At 34.0% G+C, this 23,856-nt stretch overlaps 1 protein-coding gene and 1 long non-coding RNA gene across 4 annotated transcripts; both read right to left on the minus strand.

Moving 5' to 3' along the window:
- Positions 1-3,676: 3,676 nt before the first annotated feature.
- On the minus strand, positions 3,677-17,222 carry LOC145618036 (exosome complex component RRP41-like). Its single transcript, XM_081672814.1, has 8 exons — positions 17,084-17,222; positions 16,839-16,997; positions 16,190-16,268; positions 12,215-12,317; positions 11,988-12,108; positions 8,625-8,713; positions 4,517-4,666; positions 3,677-4,082 (listed from the first exon to the last, which is right to left on the minus strand). The coding sequence occupies exons 2-8, from the start codon at positions 16,972-16,974 to the stop codon at positions 3,993-3,995; spliced, it is 768 nt and encodes a 255-aa protein (XP_081528940.1). The 5' UTR covers positions 16,975-16,997; positions 17,084-17,222; the 3' UTR covers positions 3,677-3,992.
- A 2,695-nt stretch (positions 17,223-19,917) lies between these two features.
- On the minus strand, positions 19,918-22,043 carry LOC145618514 (uncharacterized). Of its 3 annotated transcripts, XR_014107931.1 has the most exons (4): positions 21,786-22,043; positions 21,114-21,326; positions 20,901-20,968; positions 19,918-20,231 (listed from the first exon to the last, which is right to left on the minus strand). It is a non-coding gene; the product is annotated as an uncharacterized LOC145618514 (long non-coding RNA). The 3 variants fall into 3 exon arrangements; XR_014107932.1 differs by lacking the exon at positions 21,114-21,326 and having other exon boundaries at positions 21,798-22,043; XR_014107930.1 differs by lacking the exon at positions 21,114-21,326.
- Between the last annotated feature and the right edge of the window lie 1,813 nt (positions 22,044-23,856).

Genomic DNA, 23,856 nt, shown 5'->3' on the forward strand with positions numbered 1-23,856 from the left:
AAGTATAGCCCACTACCCACGCCATCCACGCAATAATAAAGCTCCGCGAGTAATTCGTCACCACCGGGCACTTTGTTGCAGATCACATATGGCCTTGGAAATTGTAATCGTACGTGGATAAGATGAATGTCTTTTGTCTCGTAATACATACTATTGCTAGGACGAAACACTACATTGTAGGTTACAAAATTGTTAACCTTTGCTAGTTGATCATTAGATGTGTGTGAGAATAAAGATTGATAATGTGCTTACCCTGCAACACATAACCAGCATTGACAACGTGATAAAGGGCGAGAGCTCTTTGGAAGTACGTAGGCTTGTCAAATAAAGTGCAGATTCCGTGCTTTCTCTATTCATAATTCCAAAACCCTAATGGTTGACCTGGAATGTGATGGTGTGTAATTCTTGACTACGCAAAGTAAAGATGAATCAATAATGGTACAACATCTCTCCATTGCAAATTAGAGCCTAATTATATAACAATACTCTAACGTAGTTGTAGGACTAGATGGATGAGCAGGGGGTTGCGTGTTAGGCCAAAGGCCGTGAATGGTAAAATCCTCAAAATCAATCTTAGCGCCATAACATGGAGTTAAGGCACAATAATTCACTTCCATAAGTCAATGCCAGTATATGATTCCATATTACAAAAGGTTGATTTGTTGGAAGAGGTGAAGCATTTGTAGGGATAAGTATGATATAAGAGTTGGCAACTCTAACGGAATATGTCTTAAACCATAATATAAACATAATTAAACACAATAGCATAAATACACTTTGTGGGCTCATCTTGATTTGTAAAAGCAAACGAAAGTGGGTTATTTTTTTGTTTGACTAAATTACTAATTGCTCATATAGAGGTTGCATAATTCTTTTGATAATAAATAACAATTTTGTAGTTATCATCCTAAGATGTTGATTTCTTGGTGTAGTGTGTTTGACATTGCTTTCATGAGTTTCATTAGTCCAAAATTATGATATTGTTACATTTTCTTTTCCATGCCCATAAGTCTAAGTGGCATTTTAGTTGTTGTCCTTGTTGATACCAAAATAATACATGTTTTTAATAAACGAAATATTATTTTTGGACATATATTGCACATATATTGTACATGTATCGTAATATATGTTGCTTTCATCTATTGACACATATAAATTCGGTAAATTAAATTTGTAGATCGAACTCGCATATTGTTTCCTCGTGTTAATTTAATTATCCATCTTTTAATTGCATGTAACAAGCTTTTACAAGAGTTATGTGGGGTCAATTGACCCTATTGGTTTAAACTTGACTTCACTCATATATTTGTTATTTGTCAATAAATTAGGTTAAAGTTCAAAACTTAGCCCCCTATACTTTTTAGTTTAAGATCTGCCACTATGTGTGTGAGATTAAAAGATTGGTAATGTAGTTACTTCGTAACACATAGTCGGCATTAACAATGTGATAAAAGGCAAGAGCCCTTTAAAAGTACGTGGGCTTGTCAAATGAAGTACATGTTTCATACTTTTTCCATTCAATTCCAAAACCCTAATATATGATTTCATATCATAAAAGGTTGATTTATCGGGAGAAGTGAAACTATTTATTGATGGTATGGTTTATCAAAGAGTTGAAAATTTCACAGAGTATATGTCTTAAATCATAATATAATCATAATGATACTCACTAGCATGAATACATTTTGTGGGTTCATTTTGAATTTTGAAAGCAAAAGGGTTTTTTTTTTTTTTTTTTTTTTTTTTTTGCGTATTTAGATTATTAATTAGTCCTTTATATAGGAGTTACATAATTCTTTTGAAAATAAATAATAATTTGTCATTATCGTCAAAAGATGTGGATTTCTTTTTAGTGTGTTTGACATTGCTTTAATTAGTCCATAATTATGATATTATTCTCTTTCCTTTTCCATGCCCATAAACCTAAGTAACATTTTAGTTGTTCTTGTTGACACTAAATTAGGAAGGAAAAAAAAAAAAAAAAAAACCTCTCCTCCACTCTAGTAAAAGCCAAGAGAACTTCGCATTAGTGGAATATTATAATAGCATGCACACAATAATGTGCACAATATAACATACGAAGTTTTTTATCTTCCAATATTGTTACCTTTTCTGTTCCATGCCCATAAGCCTAAGTGGAATTTTAGTTGTCATCCTGGTTGATACTAAATTAGACTTGTATAAAATAGCTCCTGCTGAACTATCACCTTGCTCAAGGGTACGCAACCATCACTGGGATAACGTAAGAAAGGCCTCACCAGCCCGGTAAGATCGGCTTACAAGTTGACCAATACGGTTCCAGCTGAAAAGAGTTTGTAAATCTACAAATAGAGGACCAAGTACAAGGTGCAAGGGGTTAAGACACTTGAAGTTTATTACATTATCTCTTTATCTAAGTTCACTCTCTTTCTAAAACACTTACTAACTTAAGCTTCAGAGGGGGTTCATCAAGCCACTCTCGAGGGCAATAACGTGTGCCACCTACAATTTACCTAACTTAACCCAACCTGACCTAGTCCGAACCACCAGTATCACAACTGAAATTGCGTGCACACAATAGCTTGCACAATATAGTATAAGAAGTTTTTTTCTTCCTGTATTTTTACCTCTTCTTTTCCATGCCCATAAGCCTAAGCGGCTTTTTAGTTGATCCTATATTAAAACCTCGCCTCCTCCACTCTAGTAAAACCAGTTGAAAACCATAAGCTAACGTAGTCGAACAAATAACCTAGACTTCAATAACCGGCTCAAATTGCATGCATAAGCTACCTAACTAACTGAGCTAAATTATTCATTGTATTCCAAACACAACTCTAAAAATTTAGGGGTTGTTTGGCATCATTTTTAGTTTTCAATATTCTGTTTTTCTGAAAACCAAAAACCAAAAACAGGAAACAAGAAAAAGGTGTTTTCACTTTCTGTTGTCAGTTTTCAAAATTATCATGATTTTAATAGTCTATATAATTTTTAATTCATTATGTGACACATATAATAAACTTTTAAAAAAAACAAAAAAACCAAAAAAACAGAAAATTACAACAATGTCAAACGAATCCTTATATATTATTTTTTTGGATAATGAGGCAGGCCATGGCGACTGAGCACCTTTGAATCCGCCCATGGTCCTATATCAAATCCTTTACACACACACACCCCCCAAGATCCCCCACTCTATTAAAAGCCTTCAAAATTCCCTAAAGGGTCTAATAAACAAATTTCTACCAACTTGTGGAAAGTCGAGTCTAATTTAAAAAAAAAAGGGTTTTTCTAAGGCATGCCCCTCTAGTTATTTGATTTCTAAGTTGTACCCATACTTTTCAAAGTTATAGGTTGTGCCCTCCACCTCACAATATTTTATCAACAATACCCTTTGACAGTTCCGTTAACGAAAGTTAAGTTATTTTATCAATAATGGTGTCGTGACGTTAGTAATTAGACACATGTCCCATTCTAATTGGTTTAAACACTTTTAAAAAATTTAAAACATCAAAAAATAAAATAATAAAAAAGGTTATTGTTAATGTCAAAGGCTATGGTTAATAAAAATTAGTGAAGTTGAGGGCACAGCTTAGACGTTTGAAAAAGCATGGGCAAGGCTTAGAAACCGAAGAAGTTTGGGGGCATAACTTAGAAAAACAAAAAAAAAAAAAAAAAAAAAAAACAGATATTTACCTTTCTTCTTATACTAGTACTGAAATTGTATGCCTACATGACAATCTTCTCTATTTTTTGAAGTTGTTAATTAAAAATTAACCAGTTGAAAGTATGGTATATACAGAGGAATAGATAGTATCTAACAACTTAGTGACAAAATTGGGGAAACTCCTACAGTGAAATTCCTACCATCAAGATGGAAAAACAAAAACAAAAAACAAAATAAGAAAGAAATTCATGGTTTGGGTAGAAGGAACATCTGAATGGAAAAGAGAGTTTTTTGAGCAGAAAAATAATCGGGGGGAAGAAGGGGGGAGATTACATGCAAATGGTTCAAATTACTCATTCGAAGGAAAATCAGCTTCTTTCAGGCACGATCTCATGATATCAGCAAGCTTCTTAGAGGCATCTAGACAGAGCTCCATTCCCTGGTTCAATGAAAAATTAGGACTTCGTAAATTCACATTTCACTAAGCCAACAGCATACTTGAAATAAACAGAACAGACAATTAGTGAGAACAGCCACCACACAGTAATTACTGGTATTGTTCTACTGGCAGCAGCAGAATTAATACAAGCAGCTCAAATTCATAGAATCACTTCCAAGTGCTATATGAGTTATGAAGAGCTGTTAAGTCATAGAGTAAAAACAGATGATAAACGGACAACACATGCAAATAGAGAATTAAAGGGAACAGCTAACAGGAAATGTCAAGTTCAGATTAATGATCTGGTTTGATTCAAGCTTAACACTAACAGTACGTCCAACAATTTACAAGGCAACAGATAGAATATTCAGAAATGAGACATCAATATACCCAAATGGAAAGAAGATACCCAAAAAAATATAACTCTGCTATACCTCATGAATCTTTGGGGTTGTCCATTCTCCAGTAATAGCCAACTGTGTTACCTCAGAACGAGAAGGCATATAGGTGAACATTAAGCTTCCATCTTGGCAGCGTTCCTCCTCTAGAAGAGGATCAATGATGAGATTTGGCCCAAGAGATGACTACAAAAGTGAGATAATATCATAAGAATACTCAAGGGAACCTAAATTTTACATAATATAACTCATTTCTGCAGATTGTGGAAAACGTTATAATTCCCAAATACACCAATACTACTAATCCAAGAGAATCAAAAGCTTGGAGAGGCAAAAGTTACTTCTTGGCAAAATTCGGTAAATTGCTTTGTTGAGTTTCTCTGACTTAGCAACTTTTTTATCTTTGCAACAAGTGCTTGTTTTTTTATTCTCTGTAAATTGATTTCGTTCAATCTTAATATTTATCAATTGTGGTGCCTTGGTGTATCATGTTAATAGAGGCATTATTCTGTCTACACATTTTTTTTAACTTGATTTTGATATTTAGTTTCGTAATTTCTTAATGCTATTTGTATTTGATATTTGTCACACCTTTACCTCATGTATTTATATGCAGGAATGAGAATCGAGGGACTGAGGGTGGGATATGGATTAAGAATTGGATGTTATCTTTTTATGATGGTAATACAAATCCCTTGTTTAGAAGTTGATGGAAATACGTTGGAATCAATTAAGGAATTTACATTGATACTCTTACATCTTTCCTCTTTACCCCTTTCTCATTCATGGCACTTTAGTCATTTTTAGCTTCTCTCAACTCCTTTCCCAATTACCACCCCACCCCCCACGCAAGGAGCGGGGGGTGTTAATGATTTAGGACACAAACAAGAGAAATTGCTATGTTGGGATACAAACTCCCATTCGTTCCCTCAATTACCATCAAACAAATGCCATAAAAGCCCTGTCAATTCTAAAAGAATTCCTTTTTTCTCTTACTCCCATATTAAATACAAGAAAAATAAACCCTTACTTTTTAACATAAACAAACATCTTCAAAATCATAAACTTCAATACCGGAACTAGAACCCTACTTCCAGGACATATGTAACTGACTTGATACACCCAGAATATTTCTAGACTTCTACATTCAGTTAGAAGCAATTTGATGCAAATGAAGGTATTTACAAGTGTGAGAGTAATAAGGATAAATAATGAAAGAATGTGTGCAGTAGCAAATAGCGATGAGGTGATTAATCTTATTGCACGGAAGCTGTGGAAGTTGTTAATCGTAAATTAATCAATCAATTCATTCTGCCCTCGCCTTTTCTTCTTCAATGCTTTTAGTCTCCTCACGTTATCTTGTCCTTTATGTAACCTTTTCCCCTCACACAAATTTAGCACATTTCACCTATCAACAATGTTATGCAAACCATGAAAATCTAACCAGTTAAATCTGTCTAAGTGTGTGATCTGTGTGAGGGAAAGTGTGTGATCCGTGTGAGGAAAGTTAAACATAACCAGTCTCACCCCTTAAATGCAAGCAGGGCAAGTAGAAAATTAATCAAAGCAACTGCAAATTTTCTCTCAGTCGCATTAAGTACCTCAGAGACCTAGGAAGTAGTACAAACCTAGAAGGTTGAGTCCCTCTTTGTTGCTGGGCCGCTGGGGTTTCCTAGGCCTTACAGTCTTTCCTGTGCCCATTACCTCATATAGATGAAGAAATATCATTGGAAATGAATAAGCATTCACCAGCATAGGCACAATATCTAATTGAAAGCAAACTCAAATTCCTACATCAGCTGGACAAGAAGAAAGCCAAGATAGTTGGCATTTAAGCAACAGCAACATTTTCATTATGTGCTTGCACAATAAATCCGAAAACCACTAGAGATTAGAGGACAAACAAATTGAACTAATTAAATCACAACAATACTAGAGAAGTTTTCAAAAACATTTATTCTGTTCTTTACAGTAATTTTGCTCATCTAGTGATTCGCCTGCAAAGACCACACAGTTATAACGCCACTCTTTGACATCTGTCTGTGTTATCAAGGTTGAGGCAAAAAAGTTCCATTGGAGAATCCACCAAAATCATAAGGCACTGTCTTGTTGTCTCAAATCTATCAAGCTCACCTAATATTTCTGAAGTTCATAATACATATTTATGCTCCCAGACACAACAATCATATATGATTGTTAGCATCGACAAGCCTCATCAACAAATGTTAACTTAGAGCACACAGTAGTTATTCCACTCACCACGTCAAAACATTTATATGCATAGCGCCCACAGGCCTCCAACATCCCCACCCCAGGGACCACAACATGAATGGGTAAGCCCAAAGCCCCTACTTATATAATCCAATAGCAAGTTTAAATCTAAAATCTGAGTTCATCACTTAGTTTTAAAAGGCGCAAGGCACACCAAGGCGCAATTGGTCCTTGCAGCCTAGGCGCATGTATTTTTATATTTATTTCATATTATTTTTTACTTTGATTGTACTTAATACCAATTAAAAAGATTCATAATAAATTAAATAATGACATATGTAAAGCTAAGGTAGTCTGAATTTGAAAAAAGGACCACCATTCTTCAATTTATAACTTAAATCTTAGTTATTTTCCTTGAGGCGCAAAGGCGCACCTTACAAAAGGCGCTTTGAGGCGCACGAGGTGCGCGCTTGAGCCTCGCCTAGCTAAAGCCCATCTCTAGGAACGAGGCGCGCTTTTTAAAACCAAGGTTCATCAATGTCCAACAACCTCTATAGCCAAACTCTATCATCCTCAGAAAAATCGACTCCCATTTGCATACTGTAATTGAGGATAAATTTATTTTCACCCTTGGAACACGAAACGCTACATCCCGTGTGAGTAATGAAGACATAACACACAAGGAGTAGGAAGTTGCACATGATGACAGTGAAACCATTACGCAAGTGAAAACATTACTCTTTTTTTTTTTTTTTTTTTTTTTTTTTTTGAGACAAAGTGAAAACGTTACTCTTGATCCAACAGAATGCTGACTATTTATTTTAACTCAAGTACCCGAGTCAAGACAATAATCAGATTTGGGTATGAATGTATGATAGTTATACAATTTGTGATTGGACCAAAATCAAACAAAATTTTCATAAAAGGTTGTGCCTGTACTTGGACAATGTAGGACAATGCAAGCCTAGTCCGAATAGCATAGCTAATATCTCAAGTCCTTGACTAAAACAAAAAACAGGAAAATCCAAATTGCAAGAGGTGTTCTTAGATTACCATATCCTTGCCTGATTATGCTTATAAATGTGAAAATTTTCTTGAGATTTGACTTTAATGTATTAGGTTCATTTCTATTTATAATTTTTTGAATCTTTGTATGGTTGATCTGGACATTAGCAGAAATCTAGTATGGTTTGTTGTGACTTAGGAACTTATGGATTTTAGGTAGATGAGAAATGGGCCATAGAACACGTTAGGGGACTGTGGGAGTTTCAGTTTGACTTTCCAATGACTTTAAGGTGTTTTTCAAAGCAAAAAACGGGTGGTTTGGCAGAAGGTTATCAGATTGTCTGTATAAAGGATTTCTTTTTACCGTGTAATTCCAAATTCTTAGTTAGATGAGCACAGATTAATGGCCAAGGTATGCATGAAAATAGAGATGAATATGGCATTGGAGATTATGGATTTCTGAACTTTTCAAGAGCTATTAGAATGATTTTGGCAACCCGGAATTTAGTGTTCAACAAGGTAGATATATTTGTGAGGCCGGTCAACCTCAATGATTGTATTTGGCTGGATTAGGCTGGCTAGGGCTGTAATAAATTAAAAAAAAAAAAAAAAAAAAAAAAAAAAAAAAAAAAAAAAAAAAAAAAAAACTAAAAATAAATAAATAATAAATAATAAAATTAAAAAAACACAGGATGTCAATACACAACAAAAGCAGAGATGACTTAAGTTACATGTTTGGTCATTAAATCCATATTAATGGATTCAATTAGTGATAGAGTTTTATTCCCAAATTTAGAAATTTTGAGCATAAAAACAAAAGATGATAGACAGATAGCAGCAAACGGATTTCAACATAGAGGCCAATATTATTCTTCTTGTAATCCAAAGGCAAGTCAGTGGGAAAATTATTTTTGGTAGAGAAGCATACCAGAGAAACTGCAGCAACCATATCATACATCATGATCCCCGCATCAGCTAAAGCAAGACTGGCACATGATATGATAACCGGGAGATCACCTGGAGACATGAGACACATGTTCATGAAAGATAAACAAGGGGCGAAATATGTAATGTAAATGACACATAAATTTATCTCTTTTATGTTGGCAGTAAGCCAGTAAATGTGTTACTTAATCATTCAAAATCAAAGCATATATTCCAGCCAAATCCCCCCCCCCCCTCCTGTCCTTTTTTCACCTAAAAATCAGATATTAAGGAAGCTATTTTTTTAAAAAAAATTCTGTCATATAAGTCTACCTCCAGAAACTACCAATGAAAAAAGGAAATGTTTGGATAGTAATCTTTAAGGGAACAAACTTTTGCTCCCAAGATTAAAATATTTTTCTAGCTAGACCATTGAGTTCACATAAGGATAAGAGAAAAACAGGAAGATTAAGGCTTGGGATTATATAATCACATAATTTGATTTGTTAGGGAATTCACAAGGCCTCCCCCACCAACCAGCAACATCCTCCTTCCCCTCACCCATTCCCATCAACTAAAAGGTTTCTCCATTGTAGATTTATAACAAGTAAAAGAATAAGAAGGTAGTTGTGGAGAGAGTAATCAACTAATACGGTAATGATATCCTGTTTAGATCTATAATATGTTGTCAAGGTTTCTGATTTCTACCACCAACATAATCCCCAGAGTAAAAACTTGTGATAGTGGAGTTTGCCATCAAACCATCATCAAAAGTGACAGACCAACAGTGATACTAATAAAGACCCAGGTATAGTAAAGTAGTTGCAGCTACAGGGAAAGGAAACACAGGCAGTGAAGGGGTCAGTGGAAGGGCTACGGCATTATGGACCAGATGGTGGGTACAATAGTACAAAGAAAAATAGAGCATGGCTGCCGGTACTGGAGGATTGTAGAGGTAGTTTTTACCCATTTATTATCCGGTAAAGGAACCCAACAGCAAAAGGTTGGTTGGAAGAATCAATCAGCTGACATAGTACAGAAATTCATAGAAAGAAAGAATGTAGATATAAGACGAGGGAAGGGTAAGGGGGGAACCACCAAAGACACAAAATCAAAACAATATTGCCCTTTCTGTGATCCTAGTAGAACTATCCTAATGAAGCAAAACAGGTTGCTAGAGTCAGGAAATCCCTATGTCTGGAATTCCTAGTGAGTTGTGACATTTTCCCAACCATCGCTGGTATGGCTGTGAGATAACTTAAAATAAAGATTTAAGATTTTGATTACATTCAGGTTTATGTTAACCAAATAACCATTATATAAAGGGTCATTGTATAACTTTTTATTTTCACTTTTTGCAGATAACTTGAGATTTTTCTTTGTGGAATTTACTGTGTTTCAAAAGTGATACACAAACCTTTAATTTTAATTTTGAGGGTGAATTAGGATAACTACTTGATTATCTAGATTAGGGGCAGTTTAAGGAAGTCAAAACCCTAATTAAAATATCAAAAGTGAGAATTTCATTAGTTTTAACTTTAAACCTCACTTAAACTATTATATCATTTCTCTCTGTTACTTTAAACCTCACTTAAATTATTTTATCATTTATCTCTCTCATATGGTTTCCACTTAAATAATAAAAAAAATCTAATCTCTCTCACATACTTTCTCTTTTATGGTCTCCATCTTACTTTTACTATAATAAATTATTCACCCACTCACAATATCATATTACACTTCTAAAACTCCGTGCATCACCAAGGGATGCATTAAAAAAACGAAGGGAGTAACACACATTAGAACAATTTTGTTCCTTTCAATCCTCTTCCCATCACTCCAATTTAGAATAGGTATCTTAAAATAGGTCTAGCAAAAGCTGATCCAACCCGACATCCCAACCCAAAAGGTTTTGAGTGTGATTTTCAACCCGTTTATGTAATTGGGTCAACCCAAACCTGACCTGAAGTTAAACAAGTTGGGTCCAGGTTGGAAATCCCAACCCACCTAAACCCGTTTAATTAATTGAGTTGGTTTCAAGTCGGGTCAACCCGAACCCAACCCGCATAACTTACTTCTGATTATTTTAAATATGGGCCAAGCCCAAACTATCTAAGCCTAAAAGCTAAAACACTAAAACTCTTCTCACGCCGTTTTCTACTTTTCAGCCTCTCATTCTCATCCTCTAATTTTTCTCTCTCATTCTCTTTCCATTAAAATTTCTGTTTTAAACTCGTTAATCTTAAGGTAACTTACTAATAAATTTCATTGTATTTACTTAATCTCGTTGTGTTTTAATTTGATTATGTTTTATAATGCTCTATTATATTTTCAATTCAATGCATGTGTTTGGGTTTAGCTTGTTAATGAGTTTATGTTTTCTCTATGCATTTTAATCAATTAACAATGGAAAATTATTAGATTGATTAATTAGCCTAAATTTATTAAAGTATTCTATGTGCTGTGTTTTCAGATTTATTTTTTCTCTTTTTTGGCCTTTTAAATTTTAATCTAATGATGTTGATATGTTAATTCTTCACATTTATGCATACCTTTTTTTTTTTAACTTTTCTACAGGTTTAATTTTTGCATTTTCTCAAGTTTATTTTCTGCAATTTAATTTTAATGAGGTTTGTTTCTGTTTGTTAATTTCTTATGCATTCGAATTTGTTTTCACTTGCAGAAAAATAAGAATCCGAAAATCAACCATGGAAGAAGGAATTAATGATAAAACTGCTATAAAAAGTTTTTTGGCAAAGTGGAGATGCTTAGAAGTAAATTATGTTGCAATAATATAAATTGTAATTATATAATGTTTACAGGATGTATTTCAACTATTGTGAGCGTTAATTTGGATTAGTAAAATATCAATTTAGTTTGTTTTTTTATACATATAAAAAATTAATAAATTGTTAAAAAAAAACTTTAAAAAATCAGGTTAAACAGGTCAAGTTCAGGTTCGAATTTCTGACCTGTTTATGTAAACAGGTCGGGTTCAGGTTTGGGGTTCTGACCCATTTATATCAACAGGTCAACCTGAACCCAACCCGACCTGTTTGCCACCCCTATCTTAAAATATCTAATAATGCCCTAGTGTTGTTACGGAAACTGAGTTGACTTTTTCCACACCTACTGAAACAGCATATGAGTATATGACAATCACCAAAGGTAACTGAAACTAGACTTATGTAAACTTCTATCTTGCAACCAAAACAGAACTGCAGAGCACAGCTAAAAAGAGTTAATGACAATTTTAGCTGAAAAAATCCATCATTCCAAAAATCATTTATTGTCATTGCATTTCAGTATAATGTTAAGCTTTTTACCACATACCCAGAAAATTATATTACATATACAGGCAACTTACTTCCACCAGATTCCATTACTAATGCAAAGACATCAACGGTTGTCTTGGGGAATGATTCCAGTAATATTGCACCCTCTAAAGCTTTATGGAGCACTGAGGAAAACTCTTTGTGTTCTGAGCCCTAAAAAGAGTACTTACACATATATTATGCAGAAAAACTTCATAAGCAATGCAACAAAGCACAAAGACAATAGATCACCTACTTGGTGCTTAAGAAAATTGTGTACCTGTCCACGAATTTGGGTGGCAAAAGGTGTATAGCTGACACTGCAATTCAGCCGGCCAACATTACTGTACATCATTGCCTTCTTACTTTCTCTGGGTCCAAATCTGAAGTAACAAAAATGCATGTAATTGTTACCCACCAAATATATAATACATAAACAACTATACGCTACAAAGGCTTACAGTTCAAAGACACTAATGGTTATGTCTGAAATTTAGAAAATAAAGAAAGAAAGAAAAGAAAAAAAAGAAAAAAAAAAAAAAAAGAAACTCTGGTACGAAAGTAAAAGGATTTGCTAAAGAAATCACAAAACTCTCTTGTTGGATTTGAAGAAAGAATACTTGAACCATTTAAGTAGCCAATGCTCACGGAGTCATGAGATTTCTTACTACTAATAACACCAAAGTAAAATCAAGTAACTGCAGTTACCAACAGAGAATCCTGTGGTTCAAATACAAGGTAAATCACTTCCAACACTGTTGCTACAACATCTATGCTGCCTACCACTACTAAAATTCTTATACTGCAACGAAATTTATGTTAATTTTACAAATCAATAACAATATGCTTACTATTTGACTATTTGTTAAAGTTTCAACAGGTTATTCAGATTTTAGAAGCAGTCAATACATCAGCTCATACTCATAAGCTGTAACATTGGAAGGACACTGGAATGTTGTTGACCTTGTTGCCACTGTTCTTGTTTCGAATTTTCCTGGCTATATCAGGGAAAAATAATGTATATATGATGTTCAATTAAAAACCACAATGCCCTACTGGGGATGTGTCCAATAATACAAATGGATAACATGGTAGAAAGTTTACCATGCAAACACAGGGTTACAAGTAACAAATTCCAACCAAACTAACATGGTTCAATTCAATTACCAGATTTTCTGAGACGAACTTGCAGGACAGAAATTTCAATGTGAATAGGGGTTGATTAACCCAGCTCAATCAAATTCCAGTTTGCCTATATACTTCATGTTAGTAGTCAATTAACATAGCTAGGAAACTAGATAAAATTGAGCAAGACATCGTCAAAAGGGTTTTGACTGGATAAACTATGCAATATAGGAAGCAAAAGAGGCAGCACAGTGTCTTGGAATGGAGCTAAAAGCAATGGTAATTTGGTATCCAACTCAACAAAAAATTCCAAACAACTGGGAAGATGATAAAATTTTTAGATCGATAGGTAGGTCACGGGTCACCATGATAGAGGTAGAAACTCGGGTTTTAATTGGATGTGTATGGTTCATGGCTAGAAAGTATTTTCCCAGTTTGGAAAATTTTATAACTTTATCACGGCAAGAATGACTATTTGCAATGGAACTGATAAAAGGGTGATATCCACAAGAAATGTGCTAAAATGAAGACATCCAGTCTAGCAAGGCTGACAATGGTTTCTGTAGAGAGGTCAAAGTATTGGTTGATCAAATCCTTCAGCATCATCTCTTTTTATTCTCTAAGCCAAAGATGTGCATGCCACTTAAAAAATTACAGATGAAGATGACTCCAAATATTTGGAAGTCAATTCCTGCAACTTTGATGTCAAGCGCTTGAAAGAAACTAGCCTATTTTCAGGGTAACTCAAAAACTCTTCAAAAAGCAGATTTGAATGATGCATCCCAAATTCCAGAGAAGAATTATCCTTTTTTTAATATCAGGCAACCTGATGGCCTAAACTGCTAGTTCAGACCCACCTGCAAGAAGGTTACAACCCTCCAGGGGCTTATAAGGCTATAATAAAAACTGTCCAACAAGAACAACAAAGCTAACCAAAAGGATTACTTAAATCACAATCAGTTATAACTCAAATAGTGTACTAATCATTCAATCAAACTTGTAGCTTCCTGCACGTTAGTCCCAGCCTGGCAGCCACATGTACACCTCAGATGCACACTTTTCATGTCAAAAAAAGAAATATAGAAAAGCAGGCCAGGTCTTTCATTGTCCAGAACTTGGTACTAACAAGAAAAAAAAAAAAAAAAAAAAAAAAAAAAAAAAAAAAAAAAAAATTAAGCAAAAGCATGGGCTATATCATTGACAGTACAGATAAGGTTAGACATTAAAACAAATTTGTAATCACAGATGATGACCATAGCTATGATAATTTGTAAAGGCTATAAATATTAAATACCACCCTATCAAATCAAGAGTGAAAATTTTAACATTCATAATATTCTAAGTGGAAAGAAAATTGAATCTTCAATATGCATCTTTTTTTAAAAGCAAATTGTTCAAGCTAGGAAGCCATGATGCTAGCCAATTTTTTTAGCTTCCTACCTGCTACTGGTGGGAAAACCTAAAGTGCCATAGAAAGAAGAAAATGATGTTGCTCAAATATAATCAGATCAGAGCAGTAAAGAGAAGGGATGTCTCCAACAGTTGAAGCATCCTGGCTTTCTCCAAAATGAATAAACAATCTTTCCTATTCAAATAGATTCTTCATTTACTTTTAACTTTAATCCTTGGTGTTCATCAATGCATCAATTTTCAAACTTTCCAAAACTCTATCATGCTTGATATTTCCATTTCCTCACTTCTTCACTATATCACTCTCCAAGTCTCCATCCTCCCTTTGACTTGTAGCCTGCACTTTAGTACTACAATTTACCTCTTTTAAATATCTAAAAGGATCCTATATTTTAGTCCATACTAAACAATCATGGAAACATATGCCACAACTTCTTTCCAACCTATTTCTTAGACATGTTGATGCAAAGATTCTGAAGTCATTCCAAGCAATAGAGGTTGGTCACCATAACAGAAATACTATACCTACACTTCCAAAGAAATAAAGATCATTTCAGTCAAAAATGAGATAATCAACTTTCACTCCATTATAGAAACCAGCTTCTAAATTTTAATCAGTAGCATCTAGCATTAATGATATATACCAACTTCCACCAGCTCCTACAGTAAAATTCTCAGCTTTAATATAACTCTCTGCACCAGCTTTAACACTTCAAATGTCTTCCATAGAAGTAGCACTCCATACATCATCGCAAATCATGTTCCAAAAATCCTACTTACAGTAACATTCATAGATATTACACTTAGGTCCTAAAATACATTGCACACACTAATTACCACCAGTGACCAGTTCGAATGATTACTAAAATAACATAAACCAACCCTTTCTCACATGTTTCTAAACCCTCAACACTTAATAGGCAACACTGCCATCTAATTTCTCCTTGCAAGTTGCAAGTAAACTTTTTTTTCCTATGTGTCCCAATACTCCCAATAACAAATGCAATTTCCCTAATTATTATTTTTTTTTTATTGTACATTCTCGCAGTTTTTTGACTCCAAACCTCTAAACCCTGAGTACTCCCACTCAATGCATGGACTGCGGATTTCTTTGTGGCTCATTATCCACAGACCTGAGACCAAATGGTGACCCAGAGGCTTGACTGATGCCAGTATGCAGTATAAACCAGAAAAGTGTACACAAGTATTGGCCAACACAAACTATTACGCTTTCAGGATTATAATCCACGCAAACCAGTGATTATACCAATCTAGTTAAATCCATTGATGATTAACAACATAGCAATATACATTGTACAAACCAATGTATCATCAGTCCCACTCTCCTTAAACAGAAAAAAGAAATCCATGCAAGAATAATTACCAGTCCTACAACAAGTATTGTTTATCTACTACAACCCTTCATAACCTAAGAACTAATTTATTTTTCTTAGTTCCATTTTATTAAGTTTTATAGTATATAAATTACTAGTTATTTGATAATTAATTATCTGACCAGTCCCTTCATTGCGATGATGACCAATTCACAGAATATGTAACAAAAAAATTATCTACTGGGAGGAAAAAGAACAAACACAAATCACATTTAAGTATTTAACATTTTAACCACATACATGGAACTGATGACACTAATATCTAATAATGAGGTTTCTTATTTTAAAATGAGAATGCTGTCTACATGTAGGCATCGATAACTTACACAGACACAATGACCTTGGTGTTACCAAATTCTGCATATGCAGAACCACCAGCAGCATTGACAGCCCCAGTCTTCAAGTCTGCAAAATAAGAGGAAGCGCTGAGTAAGTAGCCAGAGTCAGAATTTCGCAGGAATATGTCAATTTTATACAGCAGATCTTTTAAAAGTTACTACAACATAATAGGCTTATCGAAATTTCATACTTCACTATCCCCAGCTTATGATGAAATTCTTTAGGGCAGAAGGTTCAATTAGTCCCGTACATACGATAAACATATCTCATTGAGCATTCAAGTAATAAAAGAGTAATTTTACGATTCGGGGGCAACTTTCTATGTAAATTTAAATCAACATATTTGCCAATATGCCTCATTCTCCAATCGAACGCAAAAGAAAAATTAAACAAAATTCACTTCAAAAACCCAGAAGTAATTAGCAACAAAAGAAAGAAAACAAGTATCAATTCATACCCAAAACGAATAACAAACACAACATGCAATATGATCAATAACCCAACCTCCAAAAAATCAAAAACATTTTTTAAAAAAAAAAAAAATGAAAAAGAAACCCATTATAACTACAATGAAAAGCAATTAATGATAAACTAGAAAAAATTGATGAATGAAAAAAGGAAAGAGAGGGTAATTACAAGCAGGTCTACACTGGTAAAAGCCACGACCATCAGAACGAACGGCATTAGAGCCATTAAAGGTGGGTTTTTGAGGTTTCTTCTTTTGGGTTGAAGGAGAATACGTAGAAGGCGCTGCTCCTGCTTTCGTAGACATCACTTTCAGGGTTTTGTGTATGCCTGTGTTTTGGAAATAACATAAACAACTAATTTAACCACAAAATCAACCCACTCAATAAGTTAATTTAAGTATGGAAGTAAGTTACCTGGAGTTAGTGGCAGACTGGCTAGAGTGCGGGTATGCGAACGTTGGTACGCCGGACGTGCGGTGGGCGGTGGCTGGAACTTCGACCGGCGGCAGCGCTGGTTTTCCGTCAAATTTGTTTGATATATCCACGAGAGAAAAGTTTTGTTGCTGTTCTTTGTTTTTTTTTTTTCACAAAAGTTTTTAAAAACCCGGTGTACAATAAGGTCCTGTTTGATTCAACTTAATTTTGCTGAGCTGAAATTATTTTTACTAAACTAAACTTAATTTTACTGAACTGAAATTATTTTTACTGATTTTCTATTATAACAAGTTTAGAGACGCACGAATATTCGTGCGTGTGAATTTATCAAGTATAATTGTTTGGTTTTTTCAAATAGAATTTTTTTTTCTTTTCTTTTTTTTTCACATGTTAGTTTTTTAAATGGTAGTTTTTACAAAATGATGGTATTGTGTTAGTTTTTTTAGATGGGAGTAGTTTTTTTTTCTTAAAAAAAAGACAAAAATGAGAGGGGTATTTTGGAAAAGTGAAATTTATCACCCAAAACCCCCTTTCACTTTATATATAGGATTCTTCTTTAAGAAAACTGAATTTTACTGAAGTGAACTTATTTTTACTGAAGTGAAATTATTTTTACCGAATTGAAATTAATTTTACTGAATTGAACTTATTTTTACTTAATATTATTTTTTTAAGGTGAGCCCTGTTTGCCCGTATTTTTTTTTAAGCGTGTAGTTTAGGGGTGCGCTTCTTCCAGAACCTTTTTTTTACAGTTTCCGAATTCATTCTTCTTTATTTTGTTCCTTCTTCTAGTTTCTATCTCTATTATTAGCTTCCTCCTTTCTCTTCCTTCATCAGATCATTGCAGTTTCTTTTTCTAAGTCCAAGCTATCTTCACTGCTTTCTCTTTGTTGATCGAGTGCTTTTAAAGGTTTGCTCGCAATTATTTTTTTATTTTATTGATATTCGTTATTTAAATGTTACTGTTCAACTAGTCATGGTTTTGTTTATAGAGGTATCGTGATAATTTTCTCTTTGGTAATTTAGGATTTTGTAACCTAATTATTTGCTTGTGTAATTTTTGTCATATAATTTTTTTTTTATTTTTTTTAATTATTGGATCATATACGCATGTGCAAATCATGGCAGTTTTGATGTAATTTTTTTGAATGTTTTCTAGGTAATACACTACTCATAGTTGATTTCATTAAATATTTAGTATTTCACCTGAAATTGACCATTAACTTGTTTAGTATCTACAAATTTGTGAAACCATTTGAAATGTGGCAAAGTAATGCGATTATATTCATTTTGATGGAGCTAGTTTTGTATTGCAATTACTGTGTTGCTGGTGTAAATACAAAGACAAGGATGAAACCCACCACCAATAGATATGGCAGGGTCGTCGGCGAACGTTAGTGCGTATTCATCCCTTTAGCAGAGTCCACAATCATCAGCATACCCTAGTCTTATATGTGATTATGTATTTATGTTGTCATGTTTATAATAGAATGAAAAATTTGCATATGCTTTCAAGGCTATTAGCTCAAATGGTAGAGCAATGTACTATAGTGTACATGGTGTGGGTTCAAGCCCCGCATAGCCTATATTGCTATACATAACACTTTCGTATTGGTGTATTCCTAATGTTGGATAGTGTGACCAGGGCCATTTTTATATATAATGATTTATCCTTTTTTTATCCTTTTTTGAAAAGATTAGATCAAGGAATTTGATTGAATATAAACTTTCCTTTTTTATAAAACTTTCCTTTTTTAAGTCCTAATTCTATTCGAATTTAAACATGTTCGAAGACAGTCAGATATTATTTTCGTGCCTCATATTTTTTATCCAAATTTTATATGGTTGGATAGATCTTGAAATTATCTTTCCAATGATATATTATAATAATAATTCCGAGCTATAACGAAAAAGATATGAAAGGAATACGAAACTCTATCCAAAACTGACACCCTTTCACTATTTCGGCTATATCTTTTTATCTAATAAAGATTTTAATCTGATTCTAATTGCATTATAAATTAGACTTCAAGAGCTTTCCAACGACATATTATTTGCCTTATTTGGACTTCTGGATCAAAAGATATGATAAAAACAAAATCTGCAAAAACTGTCTTTGTCGCCAAACGACAAGTCTGTCGCCTGGCGACAAGATGAATTTCTGGCGACAAGGTTGGCTTGCTGGCGACAGCGTGGAGTTTTATTCCTTATCAAATTCTATTATTTTCCGGACTGCTTTCTTATAAATAGGGTCCTCGACGTCCGTTTTTATTCATCAACTTTCATCTACAATCAACTCTCATCAAGAATTACTTAATTCTTTCTTTCTCTCTCTCTTTCTAAACCTACCTTTTAAACACAATTCTGCACTCACAAGATCTTGAAACACCTAACCAAGTTCGAAGTTGCCTTCGTCCTAGACGTGAAAGGTTTATACTTTTCTGAGGGTTTCACTAGTGGAAAAAAGCTTATCCGTAACGGGCAAAAACAGCCCATCCGTAACGGGCAACGGCCGTTACGTATGCGGCCGTTACGGATAGCAATAGTTATTTGTAACGGGCACTTGCCCGTTACAAATAAGTAGTTATTCGTAACGGGCAAACAAGTGCCCGTTACGAATAACGGGGTTATTTGTAACGGACATTTGAAATGTCCGTTACGAATAACCCCGTTATTAGTAACGGAAAATGTTTTACCCGTTACGAATACCTACTTATTTGTAACGGGCCTAAAATCTGCCCGTTACAAATAGTGTGTGATCTATTAAAAAAAAAATCCAGCAAATGCCGGATTGCTTTGCACATTGTTTTATCAATTAATAAGAGATATTTATATTTTATACAAATATAGTATACAATTAATATACAATCAACTAATAACTAAAACTTCAAAGAACCACTAAAGGAAATCTCAGTTGTAACAAAAATAAAAAGTTTAATATGTAGTACTTAGTATAAGAGTTAAATGATGATCCTCTAAATCTAATCTTCTTCTTCAGCCTCGGTCTCAGCAATATTGAAGTACCTCAACTCGTACATATTACGGTCCTTGTTAGAAGCAATGACACGAAGCCAATCCCTAACATTGTGCTTCATAACGTATTTCTTTGTCAAATACTTCAAGTAACCTGAAAATTAAAAAATCAAACGAAGATTACTCAAAAGTGAAAACAAACGTTCACCTATCAAGGTTCATACATAACTTTTATAGGCTAACATAGGCTTTTACAATACAGAATAAGTTAAAAAAGAAGTTACTCATAAAATACCAAGCACATGGGGTCAAATAGAAGTTCAAGGTAATATAATAGAGCAGGAGATCTGACATAAAAATTTAAAAAAAGATGTTGCTCACAGGAAATACTCAACCATATTTCAAGGTCATTTATCTCAATACTTAAACACCACTTCACACAGCAAGCTTAAAAAGAAGGCAAAAACAGAAACACCGGAATGTTACTCATAAGATATCAAGCACAGGAGTTCAAGAAATAGTTCAAGGTAATACAACATGTGATCAACATAAAAATGAATGAAAAGATCTTGCTCACATCACGGGAAATACATCAACCGTCTACTTGTTCGCTCGTCAACCTCATAACCGAGTTTGTTAACATCAAAAGACCGGATCATCAAACAAAATATAAACTTTGTGACAAAGATTAAAAATCTGAATTTAGATCTCTAACAATAAATGAACTCATACTACCACATTCACATCAAACTATAATCTAAGCGCACATCAGTTTGGATTTCATATTATAAATTTTACTAACAATTAAGTGACTAAAACTTACTAATTAATCAAAGAAAAAATCGGGAGCTTGCATTTTGAAGCATCTCCAGGACACATCACAACAGGAACCTACAATGTGAGAACAAGCACAAAAACACACTTAGATAAGAGGAACAAATCATCAGGAACAGGAAAAAAGCAATAACCAATAATCAGGAGAATCTGCCACATCGCCCAAAAATTAACACAAACCATTAAAGAACAAGAAAAAGACCTATCAGGAGAATCAGGTACTCAAGTGTCTTAAACGCAGAAGGTGATTGAAAATGTCCAGAAAGCAAGTGCAAATAAGCACTGATTGAAGAGTTAATGCGTTTATTTTCTTCAATGCCCATCAACTCCATATCTAGATCTCTGCTTTTATGACTAAACAGATCATGCTTATGATTTGTGAACCGATCATCAATTTTTTCAAGAACTTCCAAACCTAAAAAAGAAAGAAGAAGAATAGTATAGCTAAAATTCCAGAAAAACATTCAATCCCTTCCACCCAAAAACATCAAAATTAGCTTCAACTCAGCAAATCTGGGTTAATCAAACTCCAAAAACCTCGAAAAAATCACGATTAAACCCTAGACCGAGAAATAATTTCAATGATTATAAAAACAAGCATCTTATCTTAGAAACTGCTTCAATGGACGGAAAATCCAAGCTAGATTACAAATAACTCAACATTCCCAATTACCATCTAATTCCACCATAAATTCAACAAATCACAACCTAAATCCCCAATTACACAACAATAAAACATCAATTACCAGAACCCAAACAATCATAAACAAATCCAATCAACTAAAGCCCTAATAACCAACAATCAAAACCTGAAAATTGCGACAAATATAAACAAATTAAGAAAATTAACAAAAACAAAGAGAAGAAAACTAACAACGAGCGGTACCAGGTCCACCATTAGAATCAAGAGATTCAAATTCACGAGACTATTACGCTCAGCATCAGCTTCTAATCGAGATATAATTAAATATGTAGCCGCTGTCAAATCACGAGTAATAAAATAACAGTCATTGTCGCCGCTGCTACGACCGACCGATGCGCCAGCAACATGATATAGACAGGAGGAGGGGAGAGAGAGAGAAAGAAAGAGCTTGGGGAAGAAGATAAGAGGAAAAGAAAGGAGGAGAGAGAGAAAGAGCACTTGAAAAGCGGCTGTGAAAAAAATACGAGTATAAGCTTTAAAACCCTAGGACATGATTTATCCGTAACAGGCTAAATATTTGCCCGATACAAATAGTTACTATTCGTAACGGGCATTTATTTGTCCGATACAAATATTTACTATTCGTAACGGACATTTAAATGTCCGTTACAAATGAGTTTTTATTGTAACGGTCATATATTTTGCCCGTTACAATTATCCTTTTTGTAACGAATTTTATAATGTCCGTTACGAATAGGGTGTTACAAATGACAATTTTTCCACTAGTGTTTGGTCCCAAATCCAGTATAAACTTTTTAACTCTTTTCTTTTCAATTATTTAATTTAATTCTTTAATTCTTTGATTTATTATTTTCATTGAAGTTTACTAACTTGTGTATTTTTTTATAAAAGAGGTAAGAGGCATCAAAGTATGTAATCTTATTACTCTCTTTCAATGTAGAAAGCATGTTTATTATTGTTCATTAATATTCCTAGTATCATGTTAGGATGTTATTTAATGCAACTAGTATCATGTTTAGGGTGCCTTTTATTCTTTCTAATAGCATGTTAGTACCATGTTAGGTTTAAGCTTTGATATTTATTGCTTAGTGACACGCTAGGATTTGTTATTAATCTTGTTAGTATCATGCCTAGGATCTTGCTATTATTATTTAAGCTTTATTATTAACATGATTGTTATTATTATTATTATGATTATTATTATGTTGCTTGATATTATTTTATTGTTATTGCTCGATCACGCCTTTTATGCATGTTAAAGGGAATTTTTGTACTTGAAATCACGCTTAATAAGATAATTAATAATTTGGTTTAGGCTAATATGATTTTAACTCAAGTGATCACCAATAATAGTTTTGTTTGTGCATTAATATTCAACCAACATAGATAAACAGGCTTAGGGTTAATCTAATGTTTGCATGTTAGTCAGAAAGCGCACATGAATACGAGCAGAACAAAGTAGAGGCTTATTTTATAGGACGGGTCCTTTCTTTTGTAGATTGGATTCGTACCCTCATCCCCGAACCCTATTTGGTTCAAGACCTTATGGAGTTGACGATCTCTTGGATCGTTTAAGGGGTGTAACCTTCACCTCGTGATTGGTTTACAAGTTCCTAAAACTTGTTGGCGAATCTTTTGCTCTAGCTTTCTTCCCTTTGGAACGCCACCATATATACTTAAGTGTATGATCACAGTGGGGTTCAAGCTTGGGGTTATAGCGCTTGAAATATTCCCTACAACTGGGAAAGAATGCTAAGGCTTGTTCTGAAATCTGAATGTAGGGAGGATGTCATTGATACCCCATTGCCAGGACCTCTGCCAGAAAATCCTACTGCGGCAGAGATCAAAGCACAAGGAAGCTCATGATAGAGCTATGCCTACCACTTGCTTAATGATTGCTGCCATGGAGCCTAGTCTTCAAAAGCGTTTTGAGGACTAGGATGCCTACTCAATCATGGAAGAACTAAAAACTTTGTTTAAGAAACAAGCTAAAGTTGAAAGGTATGAGCTCCATCGTGAAATTCTGGATTGCAGAATGGAGAAGGGTACCACAGTTCATGATCATGTTTCCAAAATGATCAGCCTAATTCAAAGTATGGAGAAACTGGGGTACCCATATAGTGATGATTTGGCAACAGATATCATTCTCCACTCACTTCCAGAAAGCTTCAACCAGTTTATCATGAACTTTAACATGACTGCTACTGCAAAGACTATAAATCAATTGCATGCAATGCTGGTTAGTGCTGAGAAACAAATCCCTAAGGAACCTAAGAAGGAA

The sequence above is a fragment of the Chenopodium album genome, chromosome 26 (assembly GCF_948465745.1).
Source record: "Chenopodium album chromosome 26, dcCheAlbu1.1, whole genome shotgun sequence".
Classification (NCBI taxonomy): Eukaryota; Viridiplantae; Streptophyta; class Magnoliopsida; order Caryophyllales; family Amaranthaceae; genus Chenopodium; species Chenopodium album.